The following is a 25,107-nucleotide window of genomic DNA, read 5'->3' as shown; positions in this document are numbered from 1 at the left end:
TGATTGACTGTTAATTGATTAGCTCAAATATCATGCACATTTTAATTGACTGTTAATTGGTAAACTCAAATATTAACCACATTTGGGCAGAATCATGGACTGCACCTTTAATATATGTATTATCTTTTTAATGTCTGTGACATTACAAGAACCAAATTACAATGAGTTCACATTTACATTCATCCTTTAATGAACCGAGGTTTTCACTAAAACAAATACTAAATAAATGCATACAGTAGCAACTGTATGAACTTCATGAAATTCATAAAAAAAAGTATTCCAGTAAGAGCAATATAAACAAATCTTTATTGCTTCTTCATTTTCCAAGGTGATCAAAAGAGCCCTGAAATAGGCAATTGTTAATATGGTACATCACTGTTTATACAGTGTTTCATCATCCAACACCCAAGATAATGTAGGGTAAGGTACATAATAAGGTCATGTACTTTATTTGTATTTCAATTTTAAATGTTCATGGTCATCTCAGGAAACAGACAGATGTCATTAAGTGGATTTTAATCTAATACATTACAACATCATTATGCATTAGTAATGTTCCAAATGTAGGTATGTCATCGTGCTGCAATGTTACTGTACTGTTCATAAATGCACCCTGAATGCTTCCTGTACATGCAGTGATTGTAAAGCATGACCACAAATCTATTTCTATTCTGCCTGTTTTATAAAATTGTTAATGTATAAATATAACTGTAAGCACCTACTTGACCTTCTCTCCATTTTTCTCGGCTTTGCTTTCTACCCTCTATTTTATTTCTCTCCCTACGTATCTTGTTTTCTTTCTGTTATGTTCCTCAACCACCTTCATCTACCAAATGTCACATACAAATAAATAAACCTTCAGGATGTATTGAAATAGTTTGTTGAATGTATCCCACCAGAATTTAAAGATCTACAATGCCCGCAGCAAAAGCACACACTGTGACAAATAAACAAATCGTCAATTCCAAATCTCTATAAGAAAGCTGGTAGGTTGTTCATAGTGGATATGTGTGATAACATCTATGAAATAACACCAAACACGCTATCATATGTTTCAAAAATATAATCACAACGCCTGGTGTGAAAAAACTAATTATTCTGGATGTTACTAATGGTGTTATAAACTTGTGCTGTCCACGGTAACCTTTCTCCAAACAAATGAAGAACTGCGATTTTCTGCTCCATTCATAATAGCACTGTACACTGATTGATTACCTTTTCGGCTTTGGCTGTTTTCAGGTATACTTCTCTGTGGCTCACTCTGTGGACATCTGTTTTTTCCTACCATAACATCCTCTGGACTTTCATCTACACATGTATTTCTTAGCTCTTGCTTCTCCTGTCCTGAGTCTTCGGTTGTTAATAAATCATCGTCATCATTTTTAGATTTTTTACTTTGAGAAGAATAATCAACATTGGGTATCTCCTCATAAATAGACAACTCAAGGCTTAACTGGTGAGGTAAACAACTCATACTCTTGTCGGTTGATACAGATGTCGCCATTGAACGGTTGGGAAATTTGTTTTTCTCATTTTTGGCCAGACTACCATTTTTTGTACCATCATAACTGCAAATTGCTGCTGGTGTCATGACCAATGACTTTGATGGAAGTGATAGGCCACCTAACCTTTCACCCTTCCTCTCTTGTTTATGTCGACTTCTAAATGCCTCATTGAGTAACTGCACTCTATTGTCCTTGCACCTGGGTCTTGCTCCTGATGTGTATGTCTTGTTTGTGTTTAATGGTTCATCAGCTGACTTGTTTTGCTGCGTTGTAGATGAGTGCTCTGACAAATCCTCCAGTTCAGACTCAGTTGTATCATCATAAGAAAACGGTTCAACTCCATGACTGGCCAAGGATCTAAATCCCTGCCATTCACAAGTTGACAGGAACCATTCAGATCGGTTATTGGTGGATGCTGAACGCTTCTCTGTTGCAGCCTCATCAGTTAGTGCAGTGTTTCGAACTGGGACTGATGATATGAGAGATGATAAATTGTTGCAGGTTTCATGGATGATGCTTTTTGCAGGCCTGTGGCAAGAATCCAAGGCTTTTTTGGATTTTCCAGTGTCACCATCATGAATACTTGAAGAGGTGTTGTCAGATACCTGCTCTTCAGAATCTGAAATGGAAAAGAATGTTGAGTCAAATATTGAGACGAATTTAACAGAACAACCAGAGCAAAATATGAAATGTTAAAAAGATGAATTACCTGACAATTCAGTTGTTTGGATTGTGGGGGTAATGGGAGGAAGATCGCCAGTCAAGATAGGGTTCTCTTTAGATACACTGAGAGAGAAATATATGTATAGATATGGACTTTTAAACTTGTATTTAAGACATATTCCAAGGGAATAGGTATTTTAGTTTTTATCAGACTAAAACTGAAGCCATAGTGACACGGACATTACATATCCATTGACTAACTCTGATAGATCGATAGATCGATTGATAACTTTATTGATCATCAAATGGAAATTGCAGTGTTGCAACAGCAATTCATATAAATCACGAAACCCATAACTTCTATAAAACAGAAAATGAGGTAGGTCAAAAACACTGTATTTACATATACAGTATATATGTATACACAGTGCTATATATGCTATTATTTAAGCACAAACTCAGCAACACAAATCTGAGAGCAGTAAGAATGCCAATTAGAATTTGTGGATAAAAAAAACCCTGAGGTATTGTCAAAAACAAAAAACAAAAAAGACAGTCTGAAGCTAGATACAGTATGTGTTTAGGATGTGTATATTTTATAGAACTTGACCTGAATGTAAGTCAGTTCTTTCATCTGGTCAACCCACCTTCTGATGACTCTCTGTCTGATGCGCTCCACTCGCTTCAGCTTGGCTTCTCTCTGCTCAGGACGTAGGTGGAGGTCTGAGGTCTGGGGAGAGGTCAACAGAACACAGCATATAGTTGTACATGTTATTGGATGTAGTCACATTAATGCCATTATAAACACGGGCTATAAAAGGTCCTTTGTACATTTGTAACATTATTATCTGACCATGCATTCTTTTTCTGTATATGAGGTTTGTCTGAGCATGTCTTTATAGATATAAAATCTTTGACCAAATCTTTTATTCAGTTGAGCAAACACCACTATGTGACACGTTTAAATCTTATAAACCTCACCTTCTCTCTTCTTTCTTCACCGCCATTGCTTGGATGCACATTCCTCTCCACCTCTTGAGCAAGCCTCTGTTCTTTGGATGTTGATAAATGTCTCCTGTTTTGTTGAGTGGCTTCTCGAGCAATGAATTCCTTCCTTTGTTGTGCCATTCTGACTGATCTCTGAGCTTTCATCTCAGTTTTGCGTTCTTCTGGTACCCTGGGTGCAGTGTGTTGAGAAGACATCCGTGTGGGTTTGCTTGGAGCCCTTTTAGGCAGCGTTTGGGGGATTTGCTCCGGAAGTGGATTAACCAGTTCCATTGGTGGGTCCTGCACAGAGACTCGATGTGCCACGAGTGCAGAGGGCAGGGTGGCTGTGATGACACGCGTCACCGTGAGGGGCATGGCTGTGGCTTCATGCACACTTGAACTCCAATCCTGATCAGTGGCAGAGGGTTTGGATAGGGATGCTTCCCTCTGGACATCAGCCGTTTCCTCACAGCTCTTCGTCTCCTCAATTAGTTCTTGCTCTCTCCTTCCCTTCTTATTGATACAGAGAGTATTGTGTGTGTTAGCATCTGTTTACATTGGCATCTAACAGTGGCAGTGTAGGGACAGCTTTGGTGTAGCTACACATTTTCTTCACTTACTGTGTCATCCTTTGTGTTTGTTTTAGAATCATTCACAGCTGGATTTGCCGATGGCCAGGTATGAATTGTTTTATCTATGTCAACAAGGGAAAGAACAATTTATGTAAGACTAACAACCTTTTTGGGGATTTGCTTTGGATTAAATTTCATTCTCGTAGTAGAAAATAATACTTTGAATTACCTTGACTCCATTCATCCTGTTTCTGCTCCTGGTAGCAAGAAGATACTTTACTATAGATATGGGAATCACATCTTGGAGTCTAAAAAAATGATGTGTACATATACAGTCATACATATGGTGAGTTATGATGTCATCATTCCTACATCCAATGAAACAATGTGTGTCATAACTCAAAATGTAGCCTCACCCTACACAGGTTTGGGCTGGTTGTCCAAAGGTTGTGAGTCAGAGGGGGAACAAATGGGGCCTCCAACTCTCTTTCCTGCATTAACTTTCCATAATTAACATGTTTTATCATTTATATACACCAATACACACAAACACATATTCATCATTATTACGTTTCCATGATTAACATGCTTTAACATCATTTATATACACCAATACACACAAATACATATTCATCATTATTACGTTTCCATGATTAACATGCTTTAACATCAGAATCAGAATCAGAATCATGTTTATTGGCCAAGTACATTTTCATATACAAGGAATTTGTTGTGGTGTTTAGTTGCTCTCAATGTACTTTAACTGAAAATGTGCAATATATCACAACAGTTTAGGATCAAATAAATAAATATAATGTAATATAAATATAATAATAAATATAATACATTTTCAAGTGTTCATTAAGGTGACGACAAGGGGAAAAAAACTGTTCCTGTGTCTGGTGGTTTTGGTGTGCAGGGATCTGTAGCGCCTGCCAGAGGGGAGGAGCTGAAACAGATTATGTCCAGGGTGTGAGGGGTCTGCAATAATTTTCCCTGCCCGTTTCCTGGCTCTGGTGGTGTACAGGTCCTGGATGGTGGGCAGGTCGGCACCGATGATGATTTCTGCTGATCTGACTGTCCGTTGTAGTCTGTTCCTGTCCAGTTTAGTGGCCGATCCAAACCAGACAGTGATAGATGAGCAGAGAACAGACTCAATGACTGCAGTGTAAAACTGGATCAGCAGCTCCTGAGGCAGGTTGTACTTCCTGAGCTGGTGCAGGAAGAACATCCGCTGCTGGGCCTTTTTGGTGACCGATCTAATGTTTGGCTCCCACTTCAGGTTCTGGGAGATTGTGGAACCCAGAAACCTGAAGGATTCCACGGCAGACACAGTGCAGTTCAGTATGGTGAGGGGGGGCAGTGATGGGGGGTTCCTCCTGAAGTCCACTATCATTTCAACAGTTTTGAGCGAGTTCAACTCCAGGTTGTAGCGACTGCACCACAGGGCGAGCTGTTCAACTTCCCTCCGGTATGCAGACTCATCTCCATCTCGGATGAGGCCGATGATTGTAGTGTCGTCTGCAAATTTCAGGAGCTGAACAGACGGGTCTCCTGAGGTGCAGTCATTTGTGTACAGGGAAAAGAGCAGCGGGGAGAGCACGCAACCCTGGGGAGCACCAGTGCTGACTGTCCTGGTACTGGATGTTATTTCTCCCAGCCTTACCTGCTGCTTCCTGTCTGTCAGGAAGTTCGTTATCCACTGACAGGTGGAGGCGGGCACAGTGAGCTGGGTGAGTTTGGTGAGGAGGGCTTCCGGCATGATGGTGTTGAAAGCCGAGCTGAAGTCCACAAACAGCATCCTAGCATACGTCCCTGGGGAGTCGAGGTGTTGTAGGATGTAGTGCAGTCCCATGTTTACTGCATCTTCAACTGACCTATTAGCCCGGTAGGCGAACTGGAGAGGGTCCAGCAGGGGGCCTGTGATGACCTTCAGGTGGGACAACACCAGTCTCTCAAAGGACTTCATGACCACAGACGTCAGAGCGACCGGCCTGTAGTCATTCAGGCCAGTGATGGAGGGTTTCTTGGGAACCGGAATGATGGTGGAGCGTTTGAAGCAGGACGGGACTTCACTCAGCTCGAGAGATCTGTTGAAGATCCGTGTGAAGATGGGGGCCAGCTGGTCAGCGCAGACTTTCAGACAGGAGGGTGACACACCGTCTGGGCCTGGAGCCTTCCTGATCTTCTGTTTCTGAAAGAGCTGACACACATCTTCTTCACTGACCGTCAGTGCCGGGGTGGAGTTAGGAGGGAGGGGGGAGGTGATGGCAGGGGGTGCAGATAGTTGGATAAAGTCTGAGTTAGAGCGGGGAGTGGATGTAGGGTGATCAAACCTGCAGTAAAACTCATTCAGATCGTCAGCTAGTTGAGGGTTCACTGCAGTGTGGGGGGACTGTTTCCTGTAGTTGGTGATGTCCTGCAGGCCTCTCCACACTGACGCAGGATCGTTGGATGACCTGATTTTAAGCTTTTCAGAGTAGCTCCTCTTTGCTGCCCTGGGGCCGTATTCACAAAGCCTTTTATCTTACCACTAGGAGTGCTCCTAACTCGCGCTAAAACCTTTTACGTAGGAGTAATTTCTTAAAAGTGATTCACAACGGCTCTGAGACCTACTCATACTAAGGATAATACCAACTCCTAAGCTTAAGATAAAAACTCCGTTGCTATGGATGACGTCGCTTCTCATGCACGAGTTTAGAAGGGGTGAGGACGGTGATTGGTTGTTGACAGGCTCTCTCATTAAAAACTCATTCGTGACGTCTCTCTAACAATCCCACTATATCGACTGAAAATAAGAGAATAACCTAGGCTTCAAATTAAGTCATATTAAATAGTTATGGACAGTGCAGTTAGCAGAATGCACACGCATGATGACAAGTTTGTGCATCCAACGGGAATGACACTTAGCACGTTAAGAGAAATATAAAGCGATCAATATAAAATATGGCAATTGCATGTAATCAAGGCAGTAATAATTAAAGCACCCAGCAAACTGTTAGGATATTATATTTCCAGCCCTTGACCACTTCAAATATCAGCACATACGGCCCTTCAAGCCCTCCAATCTTAATTGATCAAAGCGAAACGAACGTAAACCGTAGCCTAGGCGAAAGCCTACTGGTCCCAATAGCCACTGTCACCCCAGCGGCATCCAGCTGGTAAGTTCTCAAAAACCTGCGACCGCAAATGCACCAGTCATCGGTACATCCAGGCCACGGTGGACGAATTATTGTAATGTGTGTCCCGTCACTGGACATTCCTGCGATCGCCATGGAATTTACTTTGATATTGTGTAATAAGCGATTGTCTGGATAAACTGTTGGATGATGTGGGGTCTACAGTGCGTTGATAGTTTGATGAATTAAACGGCTGACTGATGATTCCCAGTGTCGTCAGTTGCGTTTTCCGCGAAGCCAAACAAAAATCTTTATGTTTCCAAACATTTCACTTCGGGACACATCGTTGTTTAAAGGCGTCATTGCATCCCGCGCTAATTCTACGACAATATTAATACCTTCACGGTTTAAGCAATGTCTTTTATCAATTCCAAGTCGGCTGCAGCCATCTTACGATTTTTTGTGAATAGGTCTTAGTGATTTAGGAGTCCTCATGAGGAGTTTTAAGCTGTCCTAGACTTAGGTGCTACTTTTAGGGATAAAATATTTTGTGAATTGCTCTTAGTAAAAAAAATTAGGAGTCCTACATTTAAGACTGACACGCCCATTATTTTTAGGAGTTTCTCCTAAATTCGCCACTTATGACCTACTTTTAGCCCTAAGATTCTTTGTGAATACGGCCCCTGATCTCCTTTGTCAGTGTGTTCCTGGCCTGGTTGTAAAGGATCCTGTCCCCACTCCTGTAGGCCTCCTTTTTGGCCTTCCGAAGCTGTCTGAGCTTTGCTGTAAACCACGGTTTATTATTGCTGAAGGTGCGGAAAGTTTTGGTGGGTACACACATGTCCTCACAAAAACTGATGTAAGATGTCACAGTGTCAGTAAGTTCGTCCAGATCTTTAGATGTAGCCTCAAAAACACTCCAGTCAGTGCAGTCAAAGCAGGCCTGTAGCTCCAGTTTTGACTCGTTGGTCCATTTTTTCACTGTCTTGACTACAGGCTTTGCAGATTTTAATTTCTGCCTGTAGGTTGGGAGCAGATGGACCAGGCAGTGATCAGAGAGTCCCAAAGCTGCACGGGGAACAGAGTGATATGTGTTCTTTAAAACTGTATAGCAGTGGTCCAGTGTGTTTTTGTCTCTGGTCGGGCACTTAATCTGCTGCCTATATTTTGGCAGTTCGTTGCTGAGGTTTGCTTTATTAAAATCCCCAAGGATAATGAGAAGGGAGTCTGGATATTTTCTCTCCATGGTGATTATCTGGTCAGCCAGGTGCTGTAGCGCCTCGCTAACGCAGGCCTGAGGTGGAATGTAGACACCGACCAGAATGAAGGAGGAAAACTCACGCGGAGAATAAAACGGTCTGCAGTTGATGGAGATAGTCTCTAGGTGTGGAGTGCATATTATCCTTAATACTGTGACATCTGTACACCAACCTTCGTTAATGTAGAAGCAGATTCCGCCTCCCCTAATTTTCCCCGTTAATTGTTTCACACGGTCTGCACGGTAGAGTTGGAAGCCCGGCAGGTGTAGAATGCTGTCAGGGGTGGACTCACCAAGCCAGGTTTCAGTAAAACACAGGGCAGCAGAACGTGAAAAATCCTTGTTAATCCTATTTAAGAGCAGCAGTTCATCCATTTTGTTGGACAGAGAGCGGACATTCGCCAGATGTAACGATGGAAGCGGTGTACGGAACCCCCGCTGTCGCAGTTTAACCAGCGCTCCAGCGCGCTTCCCTCGCCTGCGTCTCATCCAAACTCCACAGGGTGCTGCTGCTCCTCCGATCAGAATCTCTGAAAAGGATTCCGGATGTATAAAGACAGGTGAAAAAGTTCGTGGACTGGACCGTCGGATATTCAATAGGTCTTCCCTGGTGAAAGTGATAGAAGACGGAGTAATGAAAACCGCATTTGTTTTCATCTCCATGGTAACACCCGAAACCGGCACCATTGTAGCCATTGACAGTGCTCCTCCGACCAAAACAATCTTTTAAAACAATAGTTTGTAAGTGTGTGAACACCGGAAAAATGTTTGTAAAGTGGACTAACGAGCATACAGTAGTTCTTCCCTGGTTAAAGTGTCAGGAACGGGAAAACTGAAGACACAATTTAAACAAAACAGAAAAATTACAAGAGAGCGATACACCGAGGCTGCCATCCGAGGCGCCGTCTATGACGTATCATATATATATACACCAATACACACAAACACACATATGCATCATTATTAAGTTTCCATGATTAACATGCTTTACCACCATTTAGTATATACACCATCACACACACACACACATATCCATCATAACAAGGTGATCAATCTTTATAGAGAAAATAAACTTCATGTCTTAATACAGTGTAGCAGAGTAGTGTCACATAAGGTTGTGTGTTTAAGTATTCTACTGACTAGAAGAACTTACCAAATTGTGTCCAAGTATTTCTTCACCTGAGGGGTGTAAAATGAAATAATAAAGTAACAAAAAGGTGAAACTAAATACTTGAGATTGATGTCTGTGAGACAGATTCTTTTAAAATGGCAATAATAAATAATGATAAGAAGTCATTTCATGCCTGTGCCAAATAATGTTTCAATAACAAGAAATTACGTTACGTTTTCTTCCTTTACCAATTCACATAAGGTAGCACACTAGATTACATTATAATAGACTACATTGTTCAACAGAGAAACAAAGTTTTAATCATATGATCTTGTGAACAAGCTTGGCAAATACAGTAAAAGTAAATTTCAGTAAAAGCAATGCCCAGTAAAGACAGAAAAGAGCTTGCCAGGTAAAGACAGAATAAAGCTTGCCAAATACAAAAGTAGCCGCTAGTGTTCCAACTCTGTTTGGATGTACTGGAGCTTAATTTCGACTTGACAGTGAAGCCATAATCCACTACACTTGTGCAGATGCCTTGATGAATGACCTTAATGCCCCAGTAATCATCTACATTCTCTGCTGGTCCTCATCATAGTAATTAGTGTTCTGTCTGTCCTTGTATCTGGTCCATTTACGAGGGTGGCTGGTATAATGCAGATACTTTAAGACTTACCTGGCTGATCTTGCAGGCTTAATACAAGCCTATAGTGATTTCTGCTGTCTCTCAGACCACACAGAATGTCCTCCATCATCCAAAGTTGCTTTTGTGCTTTATGCTGCTCCTTACAAAAGAAGTGAACGAGACAGGATATTCCTTTTGAGTTTGTCCTTACTCTGCTCAGAAGTGATAACCATAGTTATGTTAACCATATCAAACCAGAAGTGATAACCATAGTTATGGGAACCATATCCAACCTGAGGTCTCTGTACCTGATGCATGCCATAGTGGCATACATGCTGAAGCTGCGAGCGAAACACGGCCAGCTCCGATTCCATTCTTTCATACTGACACCACACATAATCCATGTCCTGTAAAGCACACAGAATACAATCAACTGACACATTATTCTCTCATACTGACACCACACATAATCCATGTCCTGTAAAGCACACAGAATACAATCAACTGACACATTATTCTCTCATACTGACACCACACATAATCCATGTCCTGTAAAGCACACAGAATACAATCAACTGCCACATAGTGTTGCCATAACAGTGATTGTGTCTAAACAACTAGCATAATGTGGGTATTTATAAACGTACCGTTGACACATCACATATTCTGGCTCTGATATTGACCAGCTCTTCCTGTAGAGAGGCCTTCTGGGTCATTTGTGCCTCTGTATACCTGCACTCATCCCGCTGTAAGTGGCTCACTTCAAGAGCAGCCTGAAGACTCTCCTACACATAGAACACACCCACCCACCTGATTCATTGGTTGTTAAGTCATATTAATCTTTTCAGAGGACATTTGCGAAGACACTGCTTACCTTTTCCACTTGCAAATGGGACAGTTCCATACAAAGGGACTGGAGTTGCTTATCACATCCACAGAGTTTGGTTAAAACAGCCTGAAATGGACAGACAATGAGTCAGAGTAAACAGGGAAAAAGGAGGAAGGGAGGAGGAAAAGGAAGAGAACATACAGAGATTATAACCCAATCCTTGCTAGCAATTTAATGAATCAATCTTTGTGCTGTTCTCTTACATCAACATGGTTGTCAAGGGTTTTGCTGGACTGAATTTCACTCCCTTGAAATGCATCATACCTTTCACTCTGAAAAACAGAAAACTGTATTACAAACAGTAATTTCATACAGTATTATTGTGTAATCTCTTAGATGGGGACACTGAGAGATGCTAGTGAAGGAAATGGGCACAAGGATGGACCAGCAGACAGCGTGACTGTTACATAGCCAAGCAGAAACACATTTGTGCACATCACAGGCTGACAGTACCAGATTGGGTAGATGCTGGCACATATATGATTGGTTGCGAAGGGACTGAGAGTGTGGATTGGCTGGATTAGGGGAGGGCCTGGGAGATGGCAGAGGTGGCAGCTGGCTGCCCACGGACCCCTGGAGAAAGAGAACAAATGATGGCATGATGGCTGACATAATTAAGACAACCCCTGTCTACCTTACAACATTGTGTATCTGTTTGTGTGTGTATGCATGCTATGTCTCTGTCTGTGTTTGTGTTTCTTACCTTGTGTGTATGTTACAACATGTTTATGTCTCTGTCTGTGTGTGTGTTCCTTTACCTTATGTGTATGTTACAACATGTTAATGTCTCTGTCTGTGTTTGTGCTCCTTACCTTGTGTGTATGTCTCTCAACACCAAATGTTTGTTTGCTGGATGGTGGTAGTGGTGGCAGGTCATTATGAGGTCTGATGTCCACTCGCCCCACTGGAGTGTGTGGCCGGGAGTCTAACTGCCCTCTGGAGCTCAGGGATTGAGAGTAGGAGGAGAAGTATTGAGGAACAGTGAGGAAGGGGCTGTTGATGTCAGTCTGTTGTTTGCTTGATGGCACGCTAAGAAGAGCAAGAGAAAAGCCTGGATTGGTCAAATATGTTTACATCCACTTCATTGAATTGTCCTCAAAGAACACAAAAATCCATTAAAGATTCTACAGATAAAAGTAGCTTCTAAAAGTCTGTTTCCCATAGCAATAGGAAAATATATACCGTAACAAGGCCATTGACATATTTTTACATGAGGTTATTTTTTGTACACATTGAATGGTGTGCCAATTTTATTTAAGTTATAGTGTTTATTGGACCTTTTGACAAAATGCAAAAACGTGTAGTCATACATGATGTATTTTTTTGTATCATATTTGCAACATCAGGCCTTTGAGTCAATTTATCGATCAAACAATTTGTTTTTGTTAAGAAACATTGCATTTGGAACATTTTTGAATATTTCATGCAGGAGGTTCTTTTTTTAAAACCTTTCTGTTTTTTCGCCTTGTCATAGGAAAAGTATATTTGCATGATTCAGCATCATGAATTGCATTACCTTAAATACTTGTCATGTCATATTTCATATTTGATATAATGATCTTAAATACTTGCTATGTCATATTTCATATTTGATATAATGATCTTAAATACTTGCTTTGTCATATTTCATATTTGATATAATGATCTTAAATACTTGATAGATCATATTTCATATTTGATATAATGATCTTTAATACCTGCAGTATCATATTTGATACAGTTTCCAACAAGATTTCTATATAAAATAAAGTATGAAATATTAAGAAATTATAAGTTGCTTCTATACAGAACATATTTTTATATTCAAATATAAGTTATAATATTAATGTTATTCTTACAGTAACTTTTAAAAATTTGCCAAAGATTTCCCTGCCAAATACAAATAATGCCTTTTTAGATTTTGCATTCAAAGGCCCAATACTGCTAACAGTGCACCTACAGTGCACAGATAATCCACCAGAGGGTAGAAGACATGTGTTAGATGTCATATGCCAGGTTTTTCAGGGAAGTATTCATCATGATGATGATGACATTTCAAAAACGAATGTAGCATATGATAGAACATGCATTACAGGGATAGGTAAAACAAATATGCCATACAGGGTTAAGTAAAACAAATACGCCATAAATGGACTGCTAAGTGTCAAACGAGGCCAAAAGTGGCCACAGTATTGGTCGAGCTATTGTTTAAAGTGCTTTGAGTCTACCCCACTTCAGGGCACTATAACGATGGGACACGTCCATCTAGGGACCCAAACCTTACATTCTGTATCAGCGATGTGGCGCTACAATCATGACAATCTGATAGGTGATTCTCATTGTCAATGTGTCATTAATGTGTAAAGCGCTTTTTATGTGCTCTCTGAGTAGAAAAGCACTAAATGCAGTCCATTTACCACATTCACAGCTCTATGTATACTAAATAAGGCATATAGACATATAACGTATAGAGGTACATTCAAGGCCAGGAAGGGATCTTTTGAAGGAAAAATAAAATATTTTGAAGAACAGAGTTTAGGGATTTAATCAATTCCAGGAGAGGAACTTTGAGGACTTTGTACTGTTCCTAGTCGACACCATTCACATTAGATTAGTAGTAAGAACCTCTAATAAAGTAAGTATCTGATGCTTTTATTTGACCAAACCTCCTTTGACCAGCCTTCTTCTGTCCTCCATCATCTATCTGAGAGTCTGCTCCCCCCTCTGGAGGCTGAGTTGGTTCAGTCTGTTTGTTGGTTTGTACATCTCTCATAGAGGCACTATGATGAAGATGCTCAAACTCACTGCTGCCTAACTGTGTGAAATCTTGGTAACTAGAGCAACGCCTGGAAGAAAACATACCCGAATAAACATCAGAGTTAACTACAACTGTTAACGCATAATAATAAAAATAACACATAGTATACATTTGCATGTTTATCCTGTGGTGGGTAAACAGACCAGTTAAAATTGGCATCTTTGGAGTTGAAGTTAAAATTATATTAATAGTCTTGTGACAGAAAAGTTTAATAGGATTAATTCACTTATTAATGGTAGACTCTGTATCCATGCTTCCTGATTGGCTGATAGCTCTGACCCAGCCCAGCATATCTTCCTGGGTGTCTGCACTGAAGAAATAGGTGCGCATGCCTTTATGTACTACCTGTCGAACACAGACACACATTTACATTCGTATGGTATAACGCAATAACATGGAAGATGTCAAAAAGTGGTTATATTTCAACATTTCCTTACTTTAAATGTGTATTTCCGGTTCCTGCATTCCCTTGGGGTACAGAACAGAACGTTGTAGCTGGGCAATGGGATGCTGCCCAGGACGGTCTCCTCTCTGCTGTCTAAGGGAAAATGTCCTGACTCTTTGATCTTTATTTCATAAAAATTCACACATACTCTGCACCAGATTCAAAACATATGTGGGTATTTTGTGTGTAATCAATTTTTTTCTATATGAACTTCAATAATAATGAGTTTAAGTATCAACTTGGTCAAATCAAATGGGAAAACTGTGACTGATTTCAATTAAATGTCTGCAGGTTCTCTGGTTATTTACCTTTATAGTAGAACAGACAGTACTCTGAGAGCACAAACCATCTCCGCTTCCACAACTTCAGGCCACTGCTATCCTATAATAGGAGCCAAATTCCAAGCAAGACATCAAAACAAATTCTTTGTGCAAATAAGGAAATTCTCTGTTGTCTGTTCTGCACTGTTCAAAATTGTTGTAGCGAGAATGGCTGTCTCATCTGTGGGTCTATACTGAGGTCTTAATGCCCTGCATTCCTGTAGGCCTACTCTTTACTGTATCACTGAGCTCCTGTAAGTGAAAGTGTCTAAAGAGTCTGCATAGTCAAGCGAAAGAAAAGATGAGTCAAGATCAAATCATCTAAGTTAGTTAAGTGTTAAAAAGTAAAAAGGGACCATTTGAAACAGATTCATATTTATATACTCTATATAGTAATGCATTACGCAGGTTTTCACCTTCATGAAGTGTTACCCAAACTCCCTTTCATGGTGAGCATATCAGAGGTAGACACACCTGTCACTCCCTGATGGCTTCGCTGCCCAGACTCTTCTTTATGACTCATTATTCAACACCTCACCAGAAGCATCTTACTTCATGTCATGGATTTCAACTGATTCACGTAACTGTGAGCAATCTTAAAACTGGCCTGTTTTTTTGTTACCAATTGTAACATGTTGGTGAGTAATTTTTGCTACCCTGAATCAACATATTTATCTAACTAATTGCTCAAATCTGAATGGATTGAGCCAAAATTTTAATTAAAAATATTTTAAAAAAAAAAGTATTTAATTGTCTGTATTTCAAAGTGAAATCCAATGGACATCATCTGCTGGATGCAAGCATTCATTTCAGTTCAATAGCCAACATACAGCCGTGGAAAAAATTAAGAGACCACTTCAAAATTATCAGTTTCTCTGGTTTTACTATTTATTGGTATGTGTTAAAGTAAAATGTACATTTTAGTTTTATTCTATAACCTACTGGCAACATTCCTACCAAATTTCAAATAAAAAATATTGTCATTTAGATCTTTTATTTGCAGAAAAATGACAATTGGTCAAAATAGCAAAAAAGATGCAGTGTCTTCAGATCTCGAATAATGCAAAGAAAACAAGCTCATATTCATTTTTAAACTACACAATACTAATGCTTTAACTTAGGAAGAGTTCAGAAATCAATATTTGGTGGAATAACCTTGATTTAAAATCACAACTTTCATGTGTCTTGGCATGCTCTCCACCAGTCTTTCACATTGCCGTTGGGTGACTTTATGCTACTCCTGGCGCAAGAATTCAAGCAGCTCGGCTTCTTTTCATGGCTTGTGACCATCCATCTTCCTCTTGATCACATTTCAGAGTTTTTTTTATGGGATTCAGGTCTCGAAATTGGGCTGGCCATGACAGGGTCCTGATCTGGTGATACTCCATCCACACCTTTACACCTTTAGCAAAAGGAAGCAAGTTTTTCTTCCGGGACAACGTTGTACTTTGCCTGGCTGAGGTTTGTAAAAGACCATAAGGATTGAACCAAAGCGGACTGGAGGGTCTCCTAGTTCGTCTTCTCTGATGAGTCCAATTTCACAGTAGGTGCAAGACTCTGTGGCTTGTAGGCCTCTCCAGGTCTCCCTCTAACCATCAGACGACCATGTGTTGGGCAAAGCTGAAAATTGGACTCATCAGAGAAGACGAACTAGGAGACCTTCCAGTCCGCTTTGGTTCAATCCTTATGGTCTTTTACAAACCTCAGCCAGGCAAAGTACAACGTTGTCCCGGAAGAAAAACTTGCTTCCATTTGCTCTGACAATGTTCCCCAACTCTGAGAAGTGTTTTTTCCAGCAGGGCAATGCTCCATGCCACACAGCCAGGCCAGTAAAGGTGTGGATGGAGTATCACCAGATCAGGACCCTGTCATGGCCAGCCCAATTTCGAGACCTGAATCCCATAAAAAAAACTCTGAAATGTGATCAAGAGGAAGATGGATGGTCACAAGCCATGAAAAGAAGCCGAGCTGCTTGAATTCTTGCGCCAGGAGTAGCATAAAGTCACCCAACGGCAATGTGAAAGACTGGTGGAGAGCATGCCAAGACACATGAAAGTTGTGATTTTAAATCAAGGTTATTCCACCAAATATTGATTTCTGAACTCTTCCTAAGTTAAAGCATTAGTATTGTGTAGTTTAAAAATGAATATGAGCTTGTTTTCTTTGCATTATTCGAGATCTGAAGACACTGCATCTTTTTTGCTATTTTGACCAATTGTCATTTTTCTGCAAATAAATGATCTAAATGACAACATTTTTATTTGAAATTTGGTAGGAATGTTGCCAGTAGGTTATAGAATAGAACTAAAATGTACATTTTACTTTAACGCATACCAATAAATAGTAAAACCAGAGAAACTGATAATTTTGAAGTGGTCTCTTAATTTTTTCCGCGGCTGTATGTGGGTTCAGAGCGGTTTTAGCCCCTGGGGTGTCAAGTATAAAAATCAATTTCAAATGTATACATTTGTATAACGTTTGCATTAAAGGATTTGACTGGAATCTTATGATTACAATTGAAAGTTAAAACATGCAGCAGCATGACTTAGTAGCTGGCCATTATAAGTGTAAAATGGCAAGACAAACAGAAATTATACATTGATTTTGATGTCCATATCCATACATGATGATCGCACTTCATCGTCCAATATATCATATAATTTATTAAATGGAGCAAAATGATAAGTAATCAGTAGCACTTTACTTCACAGATTGGTAATACGTGGGTAGTATCATGGCAACAAGTGTTTAAAATCATGGTTACAACTCATAATGAAAAAAAGAATTGCATAATAGTTTCCGAGTTGTTTTTAAACAATAACCCATAATTTGTGGTAACAGTTCCGTTACAAAATGGTGATATCTTGTAGTTGATATGGAATTACTTTTAAAATTTAGTAATTAATGGTGAGATTTGACGAAAAAGTTGATGAAAAGAAATTTGGTGAAAATATACAGTATTTTTCCAGTAACGACCCAGAAACAAAACCATTCATTTCATATCTATTCCATGGAATCAGGGATTGCCCTTTTCTATTTAATTTCTCTGCAATGGCTAGGACTGGCCTTCTAATGATGGTCCTAAAACTGATGTATTATACGTACATACTTTAGTTTTAATCTGTTTATTGTGTTGGAGACATGTTAAGAGCTTGACAAATGAAATACCAATATCAATAACAGTTCAACACTAGCATTCACAAACTGAATACAAATTTCAAAAAATGACACCAGGAGCATGCTCATTTTGAAAAACATGCTAGGCAAAGCTAAACTCATTACTCTATTTATATTACTCTATGTATCTATTAATACATAGATACAACTAGACTAACATATCTACAGAAACAAAGGACCTTGCCTTCTCAGTCAGAAAACTACATTTAGCCATTTGATCCTGAACTGCTTTATCTTATAGTGCATCTGTATGCAAGAAGAAAAATGTGCTCGCCAAAATAAAATTCCTGCAAATGTTAACATTCAGACATTACAAAATACAAAATACATTGGTATAAGGTCAACCAATATTCTTATAAATGACCCTGCTCAACAAGTATGAGGCTTGAGTTTTCTTCATATACTTTTTGTATCATCTGAGTGTGAACATTGAGAGGATCTCTATTTTAGCCAGCACTTCTTGTTCCCTGCACATACAGGTAAACCACACAGTGGAAGTTGCCTAGAGAATTGAAGCTAAATGTCCCGCCTATGGTTCCATGGTCTTACAGTTAGGACCTGACTTAAAGGGTGAACAAGTAACATCAATTCTACAAATAAAATGTTATTTGATTACTTGTATCTGCTCTCTTTGTTTTTTTATGGAGTTATGAGTTTAGCTATGTCTAGCATGGATTAACATAAGCTGTGAAAATGAGTGAGCTACCAGTGCCATACTATGACGGAAATGACGGACGTATTACTTTGTTTCGTTTGTCTAGCTCTTAACATATTTTCATTGCAAGAAACAGATGTAAACTGAACGTTGTATGGAAAATCAGGTTTTGGACAATCATTCAAGGCTAGCCTTCCAGCCACTGCAGAGAAATGTATGAATTTGTTTCGGGGTAATTACTGTATCTTACCATTTCATTACTTCATTTACAATCTCACCATGAAATCTCACCATTACTGGTACATTTAAAAAGTGCTTCCATATTAACTACAAGACTTATTCCACAAGTGGCTATTTATTCCAAACTCAAGGCTGCAGTGACACGCCATCCCATTGGATTATATCAGGGACCAGAATGCCTCAGGCTATGGAAGGGCTAGCGTACCAAAAAGGAGAGTGATGGAGTGCAGTATCAGATCACCTGACCTCCACAATCACCCAGCCTAAACCCAATGGAGATGGCTGGGGATGAGTTGGACTGCAGAGGGAAGAAGAGGCAGTGCCAACTCTCAGCCAACTAGTTCTCGGCATATGAGGGAACCCCTTCAGCATATGAGGGAACCCCTCCAGCATATGAGGGAACCCCTTCAGCATATGAGGGAACCCCTCCAGCATATGAGGGAACCCCTTCAGCATATGAGGGGACCCCTTCAAGGGGAAAAGCATTCCCAATGACTACCTCATGAAACTGGTTGAACGGATGACAATATGCATGAGTGTGCAAAGCTGGCATCAAAGCAAAATGGCATCAAAAAACTCCAATTGATACATATTTTGGAGTGTTCACACACCTTTGCTCAATACATAATTGCAAATGTGTTATTTCACACAGTTTTGCCTTCAGTATTCATATAAAACATAGAATATAATAGAAACAAAGAGAACGCATTGCATTCAAACATGTTACTGATACTGTATACTGAGTGAGATCACTGACACAGGAATGTGTTTGCTAGCACACACCCTTGCTTCTTTCTTGTCCCGCCCCTAGCTGTTTACACTGTAGTGATTCAACTTTGTCTGGTCATTACAGTGAGGAAAATAAACATATTTAAACATCTTCACATCTCAAATCTTTGATCTTAAATCCCCATTGCTGATTTTAGATTGTGACTTAACTCTGTAATTTTAAATTGGATTTCTTTTTTTTTTTAATCAATGTTTTGCTAGGTAAATATGCAGATTGCTTCCAAAGTAGTTCTATAGTTCCAATCAACTTTTCCTGAAAAGGTCTTCCCCTATTTTATGCACATATACTGCAAATCCATAAACTCCTTTGTATCAAAATAACAGAAGGACGCAGAACACACATTCACCCACTCATTCAACAGCAAATAACAAAGAACATCAAAGTTATACCTTTTTATAGAGCCATCCTCTTATTACCACTGCGCAGTTAGGATCTCGCTTTACTGCATGACTTCTTTTCCCAAACGTCTGAAGCTTCTCTTCACCTGTCTATACAAACGATCAAATAAAATGGATTCTTCATCTACATGAGAATTCCACTACACACATGTGTCAGTATTGTTTAACAGGGTGGTGTGTTGTACCTGGGACCTCACAGGGAATGAGGAGATGGTGACCACGCTTGAGGCTTGACTCAGTCTGTCCTGTTCATCCATTCTAAAGGAGATCAAGAAGAGGGGTCTATTCTGGACACCATGCAAACATTAGACAATTCAGTTAAACTTATACTGATATCTAATAAAATAAATAAGGTAAATCTTAACGTTTAAAATGTAAGGAGACACACAAAGTCTCCCCTAAACTTCTTAAAATGACCTATGTGTGGGAAATATGTGAAAATAAACATACATGTTCTATGTGGGTACTCCTACAATACTACCAACTCTTTCCTTTGATCCACGAGATCACCCATCCCCACAAACAGCTACAGTTAATGCCACTAAAAAGACAAATATACCTGAGGTTTTTAAGCAGTCAGATCCATGAGATGTTTAACCTTTTGTGAAATTGTCTTCTGAGAGTTTGTGTGAGGTCTTAACCCAGCAGTGTGATCCCTTTCCGGCTCTGGCCTGCTCTAATTCTATTTTCAGCAGCAGCAGCAAACTTTACCCACCACATGCTCTTACTGACAGCTGACAACCTCTTGGCTGTAGTAGGGGAGGGGACTAGACAGAAGCCAGGGAGATGAAGAGAATGCCACACATACTAGTGGTCGAGTTTGGTAATATCCAATCTCCCTCGTGTGTAACACTCACAGCCCTAATTTCATTGAAGTGTAACCTGCTTTGTTGGTCTGTTGGCAAGGACATAACTCCTTGACTGAACAAACTCATTTAGGTAATTTAATACCACAAGTCTTAGGCACATTCGAGGGCAAGCCAATGCCTTATTTGGAATTTCATGCCATTTGTACTGTACAAGGTTCATAATTCATGCCAGGCTATGTGCTAAGTGCATTAATGTTGCCTTGCGGTCAGATTCATTTCAATTCAATTCAATTTTATTCATAAAGCGCCAGAACAATAAAATTGTCTCAAGGCGCTTTACAGAGCCCAGAGACTGGACCCCTTTTGTCAAATCACAATGGCAACAGGGGCAACTACCACTTAAAGCTTTGTTCTATCTAAAATGCAATTGGAGTTATTGTAACAGTTCCAGTGTTATGAAACTATTGCTTTAATCCTACATATAATGATGATATATTCATTGTATGTGTGTTGTAAAACATTGAAAGCTTGGCCAGATGCTTACTATATCTCCTTTATTCAATTAAATTGAATTCCATTCAATTTTATTTATATAGCGTCAAAACAATAAAACAGAGCAAGGAGAGATGCTGGGATATTTAGGAAACATTGCCTCCTTTGAAGACAAAGGGATGCAAGGCCAACACAGAAGAGACACTTTGGTGCGGACAATATCTCGTAATCAACCCTACTTCTCTCTCTCTCCATTGTAGCATGTTGTGTGCACAGATCACACCTACACTGCACTCTTCACGGCAAACAGCCCAGGTCTGAGACACTTCCTCATCAAGGCCTCCCCTCTGCAATACAAGCAGGCACTTGGGCCTCTAAGCACCTGGGCCTTCACTGGACCACAGGCTGCTCTGCCACTCTGTTTCACCTGGAAGTTCTCAGGTACTGCTGCTCTCTATAGAGATGAGGTAAGGGGCTTGGTAGCATGGTTCCAAGACAACAACCTGTCTCTCAACGTCTGCAAAACAAAGGAGATGATCGTGGACTTCAGGAGGCTGCAGAGGGGGGGGAGGGGGGGGGGGGGGGGCACGACCCCATACACATCGAGGAAGCTGAAGTGGAGAGTCTCCAACTTCAAATTCCTCGGTGTGTACATCAAGGATGACCTAACCTGGTCCATGCAGGCAGGCTCAGCAGTCAAAACTGCACAGAAGCGGCTATACTTCTTGAGGAGACTCAAGAAGTTTGGCATGTCTTCAAAAACACTTCCAAACTTCTACAGATGCACCATTGAGAGCATCCTCTCAGGCTGCATCACTGCCTGGTATGGTAGCTGCTCCGCTGCCGACCGCAAGGCCTTGCAGAGGGTGGTAAAGACAGCGGAGCGCATCACCGGCAGCCATCATCTATCACACTAGATGCCTGAGGAAAGCACAGAAGATTTTAAAGGACCACAGCCACCCAGGCTATGGAATATTCTCATTGCTGCCGTCTGGTAGACGCTACCGGAGCATCCAAACACGGACTACCATACTTACAAACAGCTTTTAACCCCGGGCTGTAAGGCTTCTGAATCAGCAACACTGATCCACTGAACAGTCGCCACCACCACTTACTCTCTGCTCCCCCACTCATACAATACACTTCCTACATACATTTGCACAATTTTAAAAATGTTTTTGCTTAATTTTAATATCCCTCACTTCACACTTTAAACTGCTGCTAGCTAGTCTGGGAAGTCCCGCCCCACTTCTTCCGGCCAAATTGATTTTGCCTCAGAACTGGGTCTGGCAAGCTTTGGATAGCCGTTCATTTCAAGATTTCCAGAATCCTTGGAGCCAATCACAAACTGGCTTTTGGCTACCTGGCGCGCCATTGGCGGATTTAAAATAACCACGTCTACCGTAACAAAACGAAACTTAAGAGAAAAGCACAGTAAACTATATACTGCTTTCGCGGCTGTCTTGGATGATTTCAAAGGCAAGTTTTCTTTGAAAATAGAACAGAAACCTGCTCTGGAACAATTCATACAGAAAAAAGATGTGTTTGCTTTATTACCGATCGTTGTATCGTTGTATAGTATCGTTGGTCTGATTGGTTAAAGGCGTGTCCAATTACGTGAGTGAAGTGGACCTCCATTGAGGAGTTGGCCAGACTAACTGAACAAATGAAATGCAGTGAAGGGGCGGGGAATTCCCAGACAAGCTGCTAGCCCTTCTTCTACTTAAATTGTTGTATGTTAATGTTATATGTTATATTTTGTATTGTTATAGTGTTATAGTGTTACAGAGTTGTATGTTGTCCTTTAAATTGTTGTATGTTACATGTTATATGTTATATGTTTTATTGTTATAGTGTTATAGAGTTATATGTTATTTTTTTGGTAAATGTTACTTGTTATCTGTATGACGTCTACTGCGTAGATGATGATGCGTGCCAAGTCTTAAGAATTTTGCTGTACTGAAGCTATTTGGTGCATGCAACAATAAACACTTTGACTTTGACTTGAGATAACATCGTAATGCCTATGTCATTCAGAGGACAAAGAGAGAGGTAGGATAGGTGTAAGACTCATTTTAGGTGTACTGCACCTATATGGGTCAAAAGTGGCTCGATGGGTGAAAAAAAAGCTACTGCTTGGTATCTATATGGTCCAGTTCATGGAAGATGCACGATTAAGGCCCAGCAGAACCCATAAATCGTGAACTTCAGCTCTAATGCAGTGGGTAATAGTAATCACAGGACAGGAGAATTCACTGTCCACAACATTATCAATCCATCAGTGTTTCAACATGTCCCTGGCTGTTTGAGGTAAGCGAATTAGGATGCAGTCGCTAGCCCATAACGAGGACACAGACAAAAAAAAACAGACAAAGAAGCAGAAAATGGAAAAAAATTCCAGAATATTTCCTAACCCCCTCACTACACCCACTCAGGAGAGTTCATCACATAGCCCTGTTGTTGAATCTCTGAAACAATGAGTGCACACAGCAGTGCTCACACTGTACATTAAGAAGTAGAAGACCTCCTGTAAGAAATTCAGAACAATACATGAGAACAATACATACAAATAAAGCTTTAAAACAGTTTGGATTTAGATTACACATACAGCCTGATACTGTTTCCTATTTACTTTCTGTCAATAGGAAATGAATTGACAGAATTGACATGTTGAATGTGACAACGCAAATACTGAGAAGAGTACCAAAATGTAACAAAAATGTTTTTAATTCAATGCTTCTATTACCATAATATTGGTAATATCAAGATTAAAGTTTTAAAAATACCATCACAAATTTACTTTGTGTAAGCCTTGCTTCCTTGCCAGCTTAGAAATCTTAATTAAATCAGTACAAATTTTAGGTTTTGGGGTTTGTTCGCAACAGTTAATTGTTAAAACATTTATTTTGGTAACACTTCATTTGGATAGTGTGCCTACAGATACTTTACAGATGGTTTGTTGAAATTCAAGTTCAGTCTATAAATTGTAGCTAACATTCAACAGATAGTTTGCTTATAATCTTACTGTAGATAGTCTTTAAAGGACCATCAGAATAAAGTGTGGTCTTTATTTCTTAGGATGAAAAACTGCATCTAGCATTTCTGAATTCACACCTTATTCACGTAGCTGATACTTTCATAGAAAAGGTTGCTATAGGTTGCAAATTCAAAACGTAATAACTAAACTATATTATACTTAAAATCCTATATTTCATCCTTACCCTACTGTTACTGTCAGATTGTTAGACTACAGTGTTTCCATTATGTTTTAGCATTTTATGTTAGTACTGGCTACATGTTTATATGTGGTATATATTTAGTGGAATTCGTTGTACCTTTCAGTTGAATTTTCATCGGATGTCCACCACATAACGTTTCTCCAACAGGAATGGCTTCTGCATTCATCCAGTGTCCCATGCTCTCCCCCTCTCACTCTCTCTGTCCTCTGCCTACACTGTCCATTAAGGCCCAATCTAGTTTGTTTTCTAACAGTAGCTCCTCTGTCTGCCATTTCTCCCATGCCCAGCTGTTTGGCTCCACCCCCACCTCACACACATGCCACTAGTCTTTGACCAGATTCACATATTTCTGTTCCATTAATAATTCAAAGATTCACTCCAAAGTCAAATATCTACAGATACAGTCTGCTCAGATTCAGTAGAAAAGCTATATTTAAGAGAGGTGGAAACTTGTATTTTTTACAGCACCTCAAAGGAAAGGTCACTTTAAACTGAAATACTCAGTAAGAAACAATAAGACACCAGGGTAGAATATAACAAAGAGATACATGGAGTGGCAATTTGATGTTTAAGTGAGTACTCATGGTGCCCTGATAGAAAAGAAAACTCAATATACCTTATATGAGCTTATGAGAAGCATAAAACCAACATTTACTCACTTGGCGTGGTGAGGCCACTAACAACATATAATGTAATAACACTGTATTTGTAACAACTAGGAGTAGAACAATAGTTATTTCAGGATTTAGTTTTATATCCGGTTTGAGGTTTACAATTTTTAATCTTCACAAATCAACAAAGCAAAGCCTAATAACACTTTGGTGAACATTCAGAACTGGCATTTTTTTTTTTACTTGCAAAAAACAAAACATCATATGAGTGCAGTCTTCTACTAGACTCTTTCTTGAAGAATCTTGGACTAAACTTTAAAGCTGTATTTTCTAATTCAATTTGAATAAGTTGATTGTAGATGGAATACTTGACTGCAGGGAGATCCATTTATTCCAAATGACAAA

At 39.8% G+C, this 25,107-nt stretch overlaps 1 protein-coding gene across 7 annotated transcripts; it reads right to left on the bottom strand.

The window, feature by feature from the left end:
* Positions 1 to 260: 260 nt before the first annotated feature.
* On the bottom strand, positions 261 to 24,293 carry plekha4 (pleckstrin homology domain containing A4). Of its 7 annotated transcripts, none has more exons than XM_080835263.1 (22): positions 24,188 to 24,293; positions 19,737 to 19,809; positions 19,543 to 19,641; positions 14,280 to 14,352; positions 13,964 to 14,064; positions 13,753 to 13,871; positions 13,375 to 13,554; positions 11,542 to 11,758; positions 11,183 to 11,302; positions 10,933 to 11,001; positions 10,715 to 10,795; positions 10,488 to 10,625; positions 10,134 to 10,247; positions 9,892 to 10,000; positions 9,258 to 9,283; positions 4,144 to 4,227; positions 3,957 to 4,035; positions 3,776 to 3,849; positions 3,150 to 3,668; positions 2,816 to 2,898; positions 2,215 to 2,291; positions 261 to 2,124 (listed from the first exon to the last, which is right to left on the bottom strand). In XM_080835263.1, the coding sequence occupies exons 1-22, from the start codon at positions 24,220 to 24,222 to the stop codon at positions 1,118 to 1,120; spliced, it is 3,477 nt and encodes a 1,158-aa protein (XP_080691389.1). In that variant the 5' UTR covers positions 24,223 to 24,293; the 3' UTR covers positions 261 to 1,117. The 7 variants fall into 7 exon arrangements, with proteins under 7 accessions (XP_080691389.1, XP_080691390.1, XP_080691391.1 ...); XM_080835264.1 differs by having other exon boundaries at positions 3,150 to 3,665; XM_080835265.1 differs by having other exon boundaries at positions 4,144 to 4,218.
* Between the last annotated feature and the right edge of the window lie 814 nt (positions 24,294 to 25,107).

The sequence above is a fragment of the Sprattus sprattus genome (assembly GCF_963457725.1).
Source record: "Sprattus sprattus genome assembly, chromosome: 3".
NCBI lineage: Eukaryota > Metazoa > Chordata > Actinopteri > Clupeiformes > Clupeidae > Sprattus > Sprattus sprattus.
The sequence above is the reverse complement of the archived record's forward strand: the minus strand, read 5'-3'. Positions and strand labels throughout refer to the sequence as shown.

Bases quoted from the DNA above. Each gene is read 5' to 3' on its own strand.
- plekha4 (XM_080835263.1), bottom strand. From the start codon at position 24,222: ATGTGGTGGACATCCGATGAAAATTCAACTGAAAG. The intron at 10,001-10,133 runs GTTGGATATGGT...TTCTTTTGTAAG, and splicing joins ATCAGGTACAGAGACCTCAG to GAGCAGCATAAAGCACAAAA. The intron at 9,284-9,891 runs GTAAGTCTTAAA...TACACCCCTCAG, and splicing joins AAGCCTGCAAGATCAGCCAG to GTGAAGAAATACTTGGACAC.